This window comes from Struthio camelus, chromosome 24, assembly GCF_040807025.1.
Source record: "Struthio camelus isolate bStrCam1 chromosome 24, bStrCam1.hap1, whole genome shotgun sequence".
In the NCBI taxonomy this organism is placed as follows: domain Eukaryota; kingdom Metazoa; phylum Chordata; class Aves; order Struthioniformes; family Struthionidae; genus Struthio; species Struthio camelus.
The window spans coordinates 4,496,565-4,511,786 of NC_090965.1; the positions used below are offsets into that span (position 1 = coordinate 4,496,565).

Sequence of the window (15,222 nt, forward strand, 5' to 3'; positions counted from 1 at the left end):
TTTTAGTGGGAATTACCTCCATCTCTATAAAACCACATTAGAAATGAAGAATGCCTCTTTCCTCCAGAGCAGCCTGAACTCTCCCGGAGGCCGGTAGAGAGATCCAAGGGACCCTGCTGCTGCTTAATTTCTGCTGTGCTCAGGGATAAGGGGATATTTACTTTATTTGTCAAAGAATGAGGCTACGTTGCCCGTGGGACCTGCAGATCACTTACTCTGGTGGCAACAGCTCAGAAGGATGCACAGCATCCGCCACTGGCCAGGCACCAGGGTGATGCTTTCTAGCAGAGGGCTGAGGTGTTAAATGCTGGCACCTGCATTAGCCCTGCCTTAGACAAGCCCTGACTTGGAGAGAAAATTTAAGTAAGGCTGAGCTTAGCCCACCAAATCCCATGTCTTGCTCTGGGAGCAGCACGGGAGGTCCAGGTGGTTAGGCTTTCTTCTCTCTCCCTGCAAAAGCTGCTCCCCCTCGCAGCCGACGAGACCCAAGAGCGAGATGGGGCATGTGGGAAATGCTGTGATTTAGCCTCACCGACTCCCTGATCTCAGACAGCCCAGACATGCGATAAAGAAATAAATCAACTAAAAGCTTTGAAACATTAATTAGATGCGGGGGACAGACATGCCACGGTACGGTTCATGGCCAGGGTTATGTCTATCCTGGAGTGCCATCTCGTGGCTGCCGTCCCGCGCCTCTACTGCTGCCCACGGCGAGATCCCACAAAGACCAGCCAGATTTTCCCAGATCCTCCGACACATCCGCTGCCCCCGGCACGCAGCATGCCCAGAGCGCGTTTATCCCCGCAGCGCTGCAGAAAAGGTCCTGGGCTCCCAGGAGGGGACCGTGTTGCCCTGGGGCCGGCACGCGCCTGTGCACAACCGTCCCCTGGACCTGCTGCCGCATGGGGCAGCCGGATTGCACAGTTCCCCTTCGGAGGAGATTTCCATCGCACCACTGGCTGGCTGCAAGTATCGTGCAGCGCTGAGCTCAGAAGTAGCCCCAGCGATGGTCACACGCGACGCCGGTTCGCCTGGCGATCTGGCGAGGTATTACGATGTGCAGCATGAGAACGTACCTATTTTGGCTGCCGCCTCCTCCCGAGCAGCTTGCTTGTTTTTCTCCCTGATCAATTCACTGATTTAGGAATTTAATCAAATGAAATGTCTTAATTCCTCCAAGAAATTGCTAACTTCACCGCGATGTTAATAAATTCAATTTCTCGGCATTAAATGTGCTTAATTAAAGTCTGAGCAGCTCATCCCCCAACTCACGGGGGTGTGGGATGCAGGCTGGCTGAGGCAGAAAGTTGCACCCAAAAGTGGGCAGCAGCCCGGGCCAGCACCTCAAGTCACAGCATCCCACTCAGCGCCCAGCTTAGAGCTGCACAAGGCAATGGTGAGCAGGTGCTCAAGGGCTTTTTTGGAAATTTCAGTTCGAAAGAGGAGGGAGACAAGCATTTCGCACTTGGCCATGGGTTTAAACTTGCTCTATGGATTTAAAGAAAAGCCAAGACACCTTTCAGACAAAGCCAAGAGGTTTCTTTAGCTTTTCCATGGCAGTATAAAATTTCCAGAGGGAGTTCAGCCGTATGCCTGCTTGCTAGAGGACATGAGTGATTTGCTCATTAGGGCTTGACTTAAGAACCACGCCGTTAATAAAAGCCTTTTCATTGAGCTTTGGGTCTATTTGGGGGGAGATATTAAGCTGCAGTTTGTGCCAGAAATGTGCTTTCCAGTGGGTCTTTGTCAAGCATTAGCTGAGAGTTGACATTGGGCATTTATTCATGTTTCTTCCCTCTCACTTTAAGGTAAATCAGAAATTCGCTATTGTGTTTGAGGAGGTTTAACGCCTCTGGCCTGGTCCCCAATAGCAAAAATCAGGGATACAGGGCTGCTGCTCCGGGATGGTCTTTAGATGCTTGATCTCCTGCTACAGGCGGCAGCAGGTCCTGTTTATGGCTGAAACTGGAGCAATCACTGTGTGGGTTTCCAGGTGGTAACCAGCGCCGGCTGCTGGAGAGCCTCTGCCAGATGTGCGGCCCGTGTCCCAGCTATGCTGCAAATATGCCCAATCCTATTACATGGCACAACTCCTCCGTCCTCAGCAGGGTTACATGCTGACGCCAGCTCGATACTCTGGGATGGCCACATGCAGGGATGCTCTGAGGCCAGATCCCACCCCCAAAAGTCCCAGACCTTGCAGAGCTGACGCCAACAGACCTGGGCGGCAGCAGACCTGCGGCCAGTGAGAGCCCTCAGCAGGCAAATCGGCGGCATGAGGCATTGTAGGTTCTCACATCACAACCCACATGCACGATTCCTGTTTGTGGACTGGGTCCCGCTGTGCATGGAGCTGCACAGCACCGAAAACAAAAAGTTGGGCTAGAATAAAAGGGATTTTCTGCATGCCACACTTTGAAGAGCCTATTGTTTTATTTGAGAATGAAGTTTGCAAGTTAATAAGATTCAGGTTGTTTATCCTTCAACCCATCCACCCATCCATCCATCCATCCATCCAGGCACCCCCTGTTTCAGGCCCTGCTTTGCTAAGGCAGCAGGAGCAGTGAAAATGTGCTCAGAGAATTTCTATACCGAGCAGGCTGAATATTTTCTAACCCAAACCTTTTTCCCAGAGTTTCTCATGACTAATTCCCGGCCAATTCCCAAGGGATAAGCACCAAAAGTGCTTCAGCTTTGATAGAAGGGGAGTGAAATTTGGGGAGAGGAGCTCCAAAAAAATAAAGGAAGGTAAAAAGTTCAATGGTTTCTAGAGGGAGAGGGGGAAAAGGATAAAGAATCTGTTAAGAAAAAAAAATAGTGGCATGTAGGTGTGCAGGAAAGTCATGAGGAGTGGGTGGCACAGAGCTGGGGGGGTTCTCAGCCCATCTGCTCTCCAGCTGTGCCCAGCTGTGCCTCCCACCATGGCACGGTGGTGGCCTCCTCCAGCCGCCCCCGCAGAGGAGTGGGGATACTGAGGCCTCTCCTATGCTGAAATAAGGTGGGAGGGAGGTGAAACAGTTCCTGTGGCTCCTCCTGTCCAGGATGAAGGTCTGTGGGTTGCTGGGGATGAGGTGCAGAGGAGGACGGTACTAGGGACTGGGGGAACCTAGAGGAGAGCAGGAGAAAGTGGGACATCATCCCAGAGTCCAAACCTCTCCCGAGGGAGCTGTGCTGATGACCCACATCCGTCTCCCTGGGGTGTGAAAGGCTTCGTTGCAGGGACACAGTCCTCAAAAAGAAAAACTCAAACCAAAAATCCCAGAGCAGAGCCAGCAAGAGCTTTGCAGCAGAGCTGGCAGGAATGCAGGATTTCTGCCACGGGGAAAATCCCGGCATGCCCAAACTCACATTTTCCATCAAACCAGGAGTTAAAAAATATATATATATATCTCCATCTTTCACAGTTTCTTTCTGAATGAAGTTGCAAACCATTGTGAACAAGACATGCTGGCACATTGCGTAATGAAAATGTCAAACCTTTAGGAGATGAAGCATCAAATGTAACAGATGTGGGATATAAAGGCGGATGTGTAGACACTGCATGAGAAACTGTGATTTTAATGTAAGCAGAAACATCAAAAAAGCCAACTGAAACAGTGAAGCTGGAACAAAATGTTTTTGTTGGAGGAAAACCTGCTGGCATTAGAGGAACAGAAAGCGAACGGCAAGATGATCTGTTTCTGTTTTCTCCCGTCAAAAATGTCTATGGGAATTTGCACATCTCAGAAAAAACAGGAGCGCCTTTTGCGAGGGAGAGCTGAGCTGTCGCAAAATGTCAGTGTACATTACTCCGCACCCCATTCTCAGGAACAGAAGTGACAATAAAAGTCACAAGGTCACAGAGACTCGTCTCCAAGGGCATTTGTACGGCAGATAACCCCCGAGCCAAACATCCATCTGTCTTAGGAAAAATCACCTTCCGCCACTCAGAGCCCAGCTCTTCCATCAGAAACCCCAGTGGGCATTGAGCCCTGGTGCCCCGAACCCTCCTCGGTGGCCACTCCATCCTGGCATGTCCCCATCCCTCTCTTCCTAATCTCCCCAGCTAGTGGCTCGGCCCCATCCGGCACTGCCTACCCGGTGGTGCCAACCAGGAACTCATCCAGCTACAGAAATAACTTCTTTTTTTTTTTTTTGCCAGCTTATTTTTCAGCCAGGTCAGTCCCAGGTCTGAGAACTACTCCGATCTCCAGATCCAGAGTGGCAGGTGGGGAGGAAATATTTAAGATGGATTAAGCAGATCTGCCAGAGAAATCATAACCAATGGCTTTAAAAAAGCAGGGAGCTGGACCCCTCCTCACTTCTAGACAGCTGGGTGGCCCTGGGCAAATCACTTCACTTCTTTTTGGCCTTGTTTCCCCAGCTGTAACTGGGAGAAATCTCTATATATGCTCCAGTGGGGAATTCTGCTCTGATGTCATGAGAAGCTAAATGTCAAGCAGATGAGCATCAAATAATAAAAAAACAGACTGATGGGCAGGGAAGAGAGATAAGAAAGATGGTATTTATTTGAACAGCCACAGGAAATCAGAGATTGAAAAATGTCTACCAAAAAAAAAAAAAGCAGCACATTTGGTTAAAAAAAATTACAGCGTGCAGATGTTTTATACCTCAGCTGGCAAATCCCATGCGATAGCGCTCAGTCCCGTCACAGCCACCACCATCATTTTTTGGCCTTGTCTCGAGGGTAAGCCCCATTGGTTTTATTCAGCGACTCCATGCTGCCAGCTGCCGTCACCACACTCGTGAGTATTCGCTCCACCTCCCCAGGCAGAATTTGTTTCTCTTCGTTCTCTGTCTCCCTGTGGTAGAAATAGTTGAAGTTCGAGACGATGACGGGGACGGGAAGCGCAATGGTCAATACCCCTGCAATAGCACACAGGGTCCCCACGATCTTCCCACCCAAAGTGGTCGGGCACATGTCTCCGTAGCCAACGGTCGTCATCGTGACCACGGCCCACCAGAACCCATCGGGGATGCTGGAGAAATGGGACTGCGGCTCGTCCACTTCCGCAAAGTAGACGGCACTGGAGAAGAGGATGACGCCAATGAAGAGGAAGAAGATGAGCAAGCCCAGCTCCCGCATGCTGGCCTTGAGGGTCTGCCCCAGGATCTGCAGCCCCTTGGAGTGCCGAGAGAGCTTGAAGATGCGGAAGACTCTGACCAGCCTGATGATCCGCAGGATGGCTAAGGACATATTCTGCTGCCCGTTGAGTTCACTCTGCTGGATCAGCTCAGTGGTGAGCGTCACAAAGTAGGGGATGATTGACACAATGTCAATGATGTTCATGATGTTTCTGAAGAACTCGGTCTTGCTGGGGCACACAACAAACCGGACAAAGAGCTCGAAGGAGAACCAGATAATGCAGGCAGTCTCTATGACGAAGAAAGGGTCTGTGAAGGTGCTGTGGGCTAGCAAGGTACCCGTCACATTCCTAGCAATCTCCTTGGGGGACTTAAAGTCCCTTTCTTCCCTGAACTCCGGTAAGGTCTCCATGCAGAAGATGATGATGGAGATGACTATGACCAGGACGGAGACCAAAGCTACGCCCCTGGCTGCACTGGAGCTTTCAGGGTACTCGAAGAGCAGCCAGAATTGCCTATGAAAGTCATTGGTTGGTAAGAGAGTCTCAGGGTCCTTGATGAACCCTTCATCCTCCCTGAACTGGTCCATGGCTTCATCACCCAGCTCGTAGAAGGTGATTTCATCAGCAAAGACGTCGATGGGGACATTGGCAGGGCGCCGGATTTTCCCACCGGACTGGTAATAGTACAGGATCCCATCAAAACTGGGCCTGTTCCTATCGAAGAAGTATTCATTCCTCATGGAGTCAAAATAACGCATCCTCTTTTCTGGGTCCCCAAGCAAGGTCTCGGGAAACTGGTTGAGGGTCTTGAGCCGTGTCTCAAACCTCAACCCTGCGATGTTGATGATGACGCGCTGATCCCCTTCATCCATGCCCACCCGCTCCCCCACCAGGTGCTCACTGAACTCGGCGGAGAACCTGGAGAAAATTGTCTCATTGTTGGCGTTCTCGCTGTTGATGAGGATTCTCCAGTTGGAGAGGAGGTTGGCGCAGCTGGGATGGCCTTTCCGTGACTGGCCGGAGGGGCTGAGGTCGTTTGAATAACAGGGATCCTCCACGATCTGATCAGCGTTGTCAAAACTGACTAGTGCCACCTCCATCTCCTTCCAACTGGACACGTCCATCATATAATAATCAGATTAGCAGCATAAATCCCCGGGTCAGATACCAGCGGCTTGCGTCTTTCCCACGCTATGAGGATCTGCAAGCGAATGGACAAGGAGACAGAGATGAATCATGCATGCAGACCACTTTTCTCAACCGAAAATAATAAAATAGATCTAAGGCCAGAAAAACCTGTACATTTAACGAAAAAACTAATTTAATTGACTAGTAAAAACAGTAGACTTCCAGCATGTCTTTCAGCTCAGGATCCTGCAGGACCTGTATATGGCGTCATTATTACCACTAAACCGCCCAGCACCTTTTATAGCACCCAAGGACAAAGGATAGGTGGTAACAGAAGGTGGGGGTGAACCCAGGTGTCCCACCCAGCCTTTCCACAGCCCTGCAGTACAAGGGGTCATTTTCAGAGATTCCCAGGACCATACACTAAAATACATGCTGCGGGGCTCAGCATTCGGAGAGGGATTCAGAGGTATTACACGTCCTCCAGAGCTCTCCTAGGTCTCCTTCATAGTAGACCTGATGGTCTCAGGTCACTCCAAGAGCCTGAACTGCATCTCATGGACGGTGATGTGGATCCCTCTGGGGTCATCGCCACTGCAAGAGGTGCCGTGCACCTAAAATACTGCTCGGCACCCATCACCCCAATACGCTGCTGCTGTTCTACTCAACCTGATGGCAAAGTCAGAGCGGAGCCCAGGGACCAGGCCGAGTTACAGATCTGGGAAATTCCCTGTCCTGCTTTGGGAGAAGCGCAAAGAGAAATTAGAGCTTAACGGGAAAGGGTTCCGGGGTGATTTGCCTGGCATACTCAGCTCTCTGATTTACTGGGAGGTCTCCAGCCCCTCTGCCCTCTCACTATTTCCCCTGCAAATATATTTTCTGGACGTGAAAACACACACAAGGACATGCAAAAGCGCTCATTCCTACACGTGAACGCTAATCACCAAGGGCAAGCTGGCTTTCTTAGCCAGCAAAGTTCAGAGAGAGGGACTGAAAAACACAAATGCCCTGAATTGCCGAGAATAGCAATGCAATTTAGGCCATGTCTTTGTGGAAAAAGCAGGGGCAACTCTTCACGGCAGCCTTAATCACTTCGCGGCACCACCGGACCGCTGACGGGATGGAGCTGGCCTCGCTGCAGGGATGCAGCTCTGGCCTAAGAGACAGCAGTTCACCATATGCCCCTTTCCCAGTTCAGGGAGAGCATGGCACTGGACTGGACGTGGTGAGATACTGGGAAGCCATGCCCACTTCCAGAGTCTCTTGAAATCTCTCCCAACCCCCTAAAGCTCCTTATTTAACCAAAGTTGAAGCTCTGAAATGTTTCTTCCCCATTTCCCCAGCCATGCCAGAAGCGCATTCACCTGCCCATACCAACGTACTGCCGTCAAAGTTGGGTACGGACAAGCTAGAAACAGCCCTTTGCCCAAATCTGTTGCAGAAGTTGATGTTCATATCCCAGCTTGCTATAAATCCTTCTTCTTCTTCTATCATTACAACCCAAGAAAGCAAATCTTCATAGAGGTGCTGGCACCCAGATGAGGGCTCAGCTTTTCTCTTTACTCAGCAAAACCGTGAGGTGCTGGATTTGGGGACATGAGCTGGGAGAAAGGTTTGGGGCAACACGGCAGAAATCACACCGGGAGAAAGCAACAGCAGGGTTTTGGCCCGCAAGAAGCCTGCTGCGATGATGAGGAGAAGGAGCTGTGGTGCTCCGCAGGGCTGGATTCAGTTCACGCTTGACGTTTCGGCCGTTGCAGGCACGGTGAGATGTTTGTCCTGCCGGGGACACAGGGGGAGTTTCTAACCTCAGCAGCTCGGGTGGTGGGAAAGCAGCAAGTGATGCTGGTACCGGAGGCGTGATCCCGCCGCGGCAGCTCGCTCCAGCCCCGGCGCTCTGCACTCTTTGCAGCCTGGGGCTGGAAAACCGTGAATTGGTGACAGCAACCGAGAGCTGCGGAAAAACGCACATTTCAATCCCCTTGTAGTATCAGAAACCGGGTGGAGGGAGAAGGGGTGCTGCTATCGGCCAGACCCGATCAAAGCTCTTCTGAATCCTTCTAGGGAAAAACAAGTGTTAAAGAATAAAGAAAAAAAAAAGCACATATTCATTTCGTGTTGAACAAAATATTCAAAATTGAACAAGAGCATTTTAGCCTTGGCCGGGGGCTCTGTGTTGGCTGTCCCAGCTCCTGCAAGGTGGTGGCACGCGCTGCGTCCCCTGGAGAGACGAAACGCCGTCGGGTACCACCGGCTTCCCTCCGCAGCCTGCAAAAAGCGCCCAGCCGCGGGCTCCCGTTTCAACCGGCCAACGTCCGTCGTCAGGGCCCAGATGGCTTGACCTTCTGTCTCTCATATTCCCTTTTTCTGTGTGTCCCTTGGTTTTTTTTTCCTAATCCAGACTCCCAAAGTTGATTTTTTTTTAAATCAGGCAAGAAAAAAAAAATCAGTTTGAATCAGAAGGATCGTTTCGTTTTCGGCCGGACCGGTGGGCAGATCCGACTCCCGCGCCCTCGGTGCCGGCGGAGAGACCCGACAGCAGCGCGTGCCCGGGAGCCCCTCTCGACACTGCGGCGGTCTTAGACCGGCTGAAGCAGCCCGCTCATCCGCGAGATGATCTTGGTATTTTAAGCATTAAGCGTCCTCTGCTCTTAATACTGCGCGCTGCCACCGGGCGCGGGAAGATTCGCTAGCGCTCGCTTCGCAGCGCTGACCGATCCAGGCTTGCGGCGGGGTGGGAAAGCACCATAGCTTGAAATCCGCCTCCGGTCGGGGGCGGCTGGGCGCGCTGAAATGACCCCGTTTCCCCTCAAATATTTCTCTGCGCCCTTCCCCATCCTATACGTGGCCTTGCTCTTTCTGTCCTTACCAGGGGAGGGGATGCAAAGGGCAGGGCGCTCCGGGGCAGAGGTTTCGGCTCGCTGCCGTCGACGGTGTGTGCCTCGTCCCGGATGGGGAAACTGAGGCACGGAGCGGCGACGGGCCGGTTTGCGCGCTGCGGCCGTGGGCAGAGCTGAGAGCGGAGGACTCTGCTCATCCTCCCCAGGGGCACAAGGCAAAAATCGCTTTTTAGCTCCATTCAAAGCCATCCGGGCTGGGGAGATACGGGGCTGGCTCTTTCTTTTCGGCTAGCCCAGCTAGCCGCAAACCAGCCGAAACACAGACGAAAATTAACGGCGCTACCCGAAGCCGCAAAGCCATCTGCCGAAGCAAAACTGAGCCAACCGGACGCGCGCCGCCAGCGCCGGGCGCGGAGCTTTGAGCTAGAAAGTTGGTTTTTTTATTCCTCCTAAATCACCTAACATCTGCTCCGCAGAATCTGATTAACTAATACCCTTGATCTGAAATCCCCGGCTGGGGAGAGGCGGGAGTGGGGGAAAAGCGAAGGAGAGACAAGGCGAAAGAGAGAAAGGTCATTTCGAGAGAGCGCTTGCGTTACGCTGGCGAAGTTGGCGATCCGGCGCCCGGTCGGCCCCGCCGCCGGCTGCCGACGGCACGAACCTCCGCCAGCCCGGTGGCCGCTGCATCCCGCCGGCGTTAACGCCAGCGACGCCTCGCTCTCTGCCCGAGCTCTCTCCGCGGAAAATCGGTGGCGCTGAGCCACTTCCCCTCCCCGCCGCAGCTCGGATGAGATTTTTTTATCCCCCACCCCGCTCCGCGTAGGGTCGCTTTCGGGGACTTACCCGCACGGGGCGAGCCGGTGCCGCCGCGCTCTGCATCTGGGAAGAGAATTATTAAATACACATAGGGATGCGTAGGGAGAGAGGGGGGGGAAAGGGAAAAAAAAAAAAGAAAAAGAAACTCCAGCCGTACCCTTGCAAAAGGTCCCCTCGGGATAAAGCGGACAATGTCATTTAAAAGGCTCGCCGCTATTTGGGCCGCTGTGTAATTGGCAGCCCGGCGAGCGGGGCGCGGGATTTTGGCAGCATCCGACAAGCTTCGGCGCTTCGGCTGCGCCCGCTCTCGGCCCCACCATGGCCCCGGGGGAAAAGCGCCCGTCCTGCCTTAAAACGAGCTGGGGGGACAGCGGGGAGACAGTGCCGGCAGAGGCGATTTTTAATCCCCCCGTAACGCCAGCGCGGCAAACTCGCGTCCGTGACGTGGCGAGGTCGGAGCTGGCGCCGGGGAGGGGGACGGGGACCGGAGCGCCGCTGACACTGGCAGCCAGTTTTGCAGCACAGAATAAAGCTTTTTTTTTTTTTTTTTCCCCTCTCCTTTTTTGCTTTCTTTCCTGTTAGGACCAGGCCCGCGGCCGGGGCGGGGGTCTGCAGCACCGGCCTTCGCCCGCGCACCCCCCGACCCTCCTCCTCCTCCCGCCGCTGCTCCGCACTTCGGGAAAGCGGAGGTGGCGTTGGCACGTTTCTGCCCGGGCGTCTCGGCCTCGATTCCTCCACGGTGACGCTCCTTTGCTCCCCAGGGATCCAGTCACCTAAATTTCCGCCTGCTCCCGCTTCCTTTTCTGTCCTCCGAGCCCTTTTTCCCCCCCCTCCAACCCCTTCCACATCATTAATAAGGGTATTAAACCAGCGTGTCCCGGAGGAGCCCTCCGAGGGGCTGTTTTATGCTCTTACACATCCTTTCTGCATCCGTCTCGCCCCCGTCTCCCCTACCTGCTGGGGACCTCAATTCGGCTTGGGCCAGCGCCTGCCGCCCTCAGCCCCATCCCGCCAGGACCGCGGCAACACGGGGCTTTGGGGGCGAGCGCTGCCCTTATTTCGGGTTTTTTTGGTTTTTTTTTCCTGCCTTCGGTTAAAGCTCCCTCCACCCCACGTTTTGCCTCCTCGCTTGGTTTTTTGACGTCCTTTCGGAGCGAAACGACGGCCCGAGGCGGCCGCGCGACCTGCCCTCGTCCCCGCGCGTCCCTCCCCGAGCGAGCCGGCTGGGCCGGATGCTGCGGGAAGTTTTCCCGCGGGAAGCCCAGGGTCGGGCGGCCCCAGCGCCGAGGCCCGTGGCGTTGCTCCGAGGAAAGAGCCGGCGAAATCTGGCAAAAGCCCCCTCCTCTTCTTTAAAGACATCAGAGCAGGAGCAGCGGAGAGGTGGAAAAGGGGCAGACGAGCGCTGAAGCGACAGCGCCGGTTCTCAGCGCTGGGGGGGCAGCGAGCCCAGGGGCCCCCAACATTTAAATCACGCTATCATGCATCCAGCCCGGACAACGGGCAAAGAGACCCTCCGGCTCCCTGGAGCGGCTCGGGGCAGCGGCAGGACAAGCGCGGCCAGCCGGGCGCGCGCCAGCAGCCGCGTCCCGTTAATCCTGCTCAGTTTGCATCCTTTCTTCAGATTTTTTTCCCCCGTATTTTTTTTTACATACATATATATATATATAAAAGAAAAAAATCAGATTAACGGAGAGCCCGGACACACAGTACATGCTGCGAGATGGATGAAACCGGCCTGAGACCCAGACACACAGCCCAAATTAATCAACTCGGGATTAACCGGGTCAGGCTGTAATTTAATAAAGACGAGAGAGCTCAGCGACGAGGGAGCCGCAGGGCGGCTGCTAACGGCGGGCGCGAGGCAGCGGCCGCGGCTGGCTGGGGCCAGGCGAGCTCTGCGGAGACGCAAATGCCCCGTCCTGAAGCCGAGACCTCGTCGCCTGCCCGGCCCTTGGAGCTGGGGCTGATTTGGGAACGGTTTAAGCATAAGCCGGCGCTCGAAGAGTCTAATGCAGGCGTGCTTTCCTGAGCAGGACTTTTAAGCTGTCGCGGTTAGTTTGCTCTGCTCCGGGGTTCATGAAAGCAGGATGAGCATTGCAAAGGGCTCGCTGCTTTTTCGAGCGCTCGTGCATGCGGCGTCGCACCGAGCCGGGGCGAACCCCCTCGCCGGGCGTCCCGGGAAAGAGGGTCGGCGGCGCAGCCGTCCTTTCCCCTCCCCGCGGATGTAACGCGATAAAGACAATTTGAGCCTGAACCGGTGGGAAACTTTCCTGATCTTTGCAAAAGCGCTTCGCTAATCGGGGACGGGCGGGCCGAGCACCCCGTTTCGAGCTAGGTCCGTGTCCAGGACGGCAGGGCTCATGCCAGGTCTCAGCTCTGTAACCTCAGCCTGCTCCTAACGCCAACAAACGACCTTGCCCGCCACCAAAACCTGCGGCTTCTGCGCTGGCACCGGCTCAACAGCAAAAGCCTCCCAGGAGATGGCGGCCAGAGCCAAAAACAGTACAAGCGGACAGCAACCGGTCGCTAATTTGCTGAAAGCAAAGGACGGTAATTAGGCCACGCTGATATTTGCATCGACCCCGATTTTTGCAACAGCAACGGCACAAAGCGACAAAGTTTTGGGTCCCAGGTGTTGCACCTCCACCTTTAGCGGGTTTTAACAGCTGCACGTCCAGCCCTCGACCCTGGCGTCCTGCCCGAGCTAGCGCATTATAGCCGGGACGCGGCAGCAAACGGTCGCGGTGACGGAGGTGATGCTGCCAAGACCCCCCCGCCGCTGGGGTTTCGCGGCCCACCGGCGCAGGAGCCGGCCCCCCTCTGCATCCCCGTTTTTTCCCAAGGACAAACTGAACATCATCACCACCCCTTAAAAACCACACAGAGGGGAGAACCGGTACCCGAGCGCCCCGTTCGCCAACGTCCCCTCCGCCTTCGCCCGGCTGCCGCAGGGAAAAGGGGGGAAGCAACAAACCCGGCCGGCGCGTGGTCCTCATCCTCCTGCGGCGAGCGGGGCGCGCGACCCCCCCACCCCGCCGGCCTCCGGGCACCCGGGGCGGAGGGCGACGGAGCGATGCCCGACGGCCCTTCAGCTCCGCTCGCCAGCCCGCCGGCCCCTCGGCTGGCCCCGTGGCATGGCTGCGCCGGAGCCGGCGCGGGGAGGACGGCGGCTCTCCTGCGCTCGGCGGAGAGGCGATGCCGGTACCCACGTGAGCCCAGTGGGATTCCTTGCCCTCATTCTCCTCGCGCCTGAAAAAAAACGGGCTTTCGCTCCGCCGCTGACGACCTCGGTTCCCTCGATGCCCGTCGTGGGCTTCTCCCCGCCGCCGCCGGCCGGGTCGCCCAGCGTGCCACCGTCACGGCCACCCGCGGGCTCGGCCTCCGCATCCCGGGCGAGGGGGAACCTCCTTCCCGGAGGACGAGCCGGCGCTCCGAAGCGGCCGTACCCCCAGCAGAGCCGCTCGCTGCCGCGCTCTGCCGAATCCAGCCAGGCCGGCACCGTTTGCAAACCGGGGCCGTTAATCTGCCCACCCGGTTTGTTCGCTCAGAAGGCAGGAGGAGATGGAGAAAGGGAAAAGGGGGTTAGTCCGCTCTGCGGCCGGGCCACGGCGGCCCGGCCGCCCTCCGGCCACGCAGCGCGATGCCGCTCTCGCTCGCCGTCCCCTTCGGCAGGGCGCTTCCTCGGCCCGCTGCGGGGCGCGCGGGAAAACCCGCCGTTCCCGGCGGCCCGCGCTGCACCCGCGGGGGCAGCTTCCAAACCGCCGAAGCTTCGGGAAGGGGAGCTGCACCCCTGGGTGCCTTCTCGGTTTGGCCGGGGCACCGGTTCCTCCTCGGCAGGGGAGGCAGCCGGGTTACACCTCGTCCTTCCGGCCCAGGCGCGGAGCAGGGGCTGGATGCGGCCGAAGCCCCTCGGCTCCCCGCGTGCCCTTGGCTTGTCCAAAGGGCCGGAGCCGGGGCAGACTGGCCGCCAGCATCCTCCATCGGCTTCAGCGAAGCTTTCGGAGCTGCCTTTTTACGCCCCCCGCCTGCTTCGTTTTAATGAGCTGCAGGGATTTCCCTTCTCTTTTAATTCTCCAGCCCCTGCACAGGTCATTTGCTGCCTTCCCCACCTGCAAAAACGCACAAGCAGAGGCCAAGCGAGGGCATCGCCTCGCTCCCCCATCATCCCTGCGGGACCAGGGGTAAAGCCCAGCTAGGGCATTTCACAGCCCATTCCCAAATGCCATCCCCGGCCCCTGCCTGCGCCGTGAACCCTCCCGCCGCCTCCCAGGGCTGCTCCAGGCTGGAATTTCCCCCCCAACCCCAAGCTTTGCTCCAGCACACGTAATCGAGGCAGGATTGCACGTTGTGCTTCGGCTCAAAATCAGCTGTGTCCTGACCCCTTTCAGCTGCGTGCCAGCAGCTGGCACGTGCAGAGCGCGGGGCGGCCCGGAGGTGCTGTTGCCACCCAGGGTCTCGGGTGGCCACTGACAGCCAGCGACCCCTCCCCGGCAGGCTGCCGCGTTTCCCTGGGAAAGGGGCCGACCGGGGGGTCTAAAACACAACCTTGACAATGGGCCTGGGAAAGACTCGGCTCGCAGCACAGGTCGGTTACAAAAGCTGCAGTTTTCAGCCACTTTTGGGCTGCGGGAGACGCTGGGGGAATGGCTCAGACGATGCACCCAGGCTCTCCCGCGCTGTGGCTTCGATGGGTCTGCGAATCAGCGATACCATCTCCTCTCCACCCCCCCCCCCCCCCAAAATACGTTTTATTTTGTTGAGGTTTTGCCTGTACAGACATCCGTGTTAAAAATCTCAGCCTCGATCAACGTTTTTGCCAATCAAGCCGTGAGAAGCCGTCCAGTGTTTCAAGGAAGCTTGGTGATTTTTGGATGCTCTACCACGGGGGAAAAGCTGCGTTTTTTTGGAGTTTCTTGGCGAGCGCATCGAAAAGAAAAACGCAAGCCAAGCGCCGACAGGGAAACCCATCCGTATCCGTTTGCCGTTCGTCAGAGGGGGCCAACAAGAAATGCTTCCCGGACAGCTGGCGTGCCGAGACACCCTGCCAGCCGAGGACTCTGCGGGGAGGTTATCTGACACAGGGCTTCTCCAGCTGAAATATGACGATAACCATAACAGCACTGGTGCCCCGACGCGGGCTGGGCAGGGCTAACTGGGGACGGAAATGAAAGCTCAGGGGCTACCGCGCGGTTTGTGCCTGCCAGAAGCTGCATCCGCGGCCCTGGGGATTGCGTCTTGCACTCAGCACGCGCGCCTTCCCCTACCCGAGACCGTGCGACTCATCACACGCCAAGCACAGGACAACCCTGGAGGTGCTTATGGAGTAACGTGGCGTTGGTACTTGCTTCAGT

General features: G+C 56.2%; 1 protein-coding gene across 3 annotated transcripts; it reads right to left on the reverse strand.

The window, feature by feature from the left end:
* Positions 1–4,412: 4,412 nt before the first annotated feature.
* Positions 4,413–12,925, reverse strand: KCNA10 (potassium voltage-gated channel subfamily A member 10). 3 transcript variants are annotated; one of them, XM_068918510.1, is made up of 2 exons: positions 12,846–12,925; positions 4,413–6,288 (listed from the first exon to the last, which is right to left on the reverse strand). In XM_068918510.1, exon 2 carries the CDS (start codon positions 6,212–6,214, stop codon positions 4,664–4,666), a length of 1,551 nt encoding a protein of 516 aa, XP_068774611.1. In that variant the 5' UTR covers positions 6,215–6,288; positions 12,846–12,925; the 3' UTR covers positions 4,413–4,663. The 3 variants fall into 3 exon arrangements, with proteins under 3 accessions (XP_068774611.1, XP_068774613.1, XP_068774612.1); XM_068918512.1 differs by lacking the exon at positions 12,846–12,925 and adding an exon at positions 9,899–9,939; XM_068918511.1 differs by lacking the exon at positions 12,846–12,925 and adding an exon at positions 7,580–7,841.
* Positions 12,926–15,222: the final 2,297 nt, after the last annotated feature.

Coding starts and splice junctions, on each gene's coding strand:
- KCNA10 (XM_068918510.1), bottom strand. CDS start 6,214: ATGATGGACGTGTCCAGTTGGAAGGAGATGGAGGTGGCACTAGTCAGT.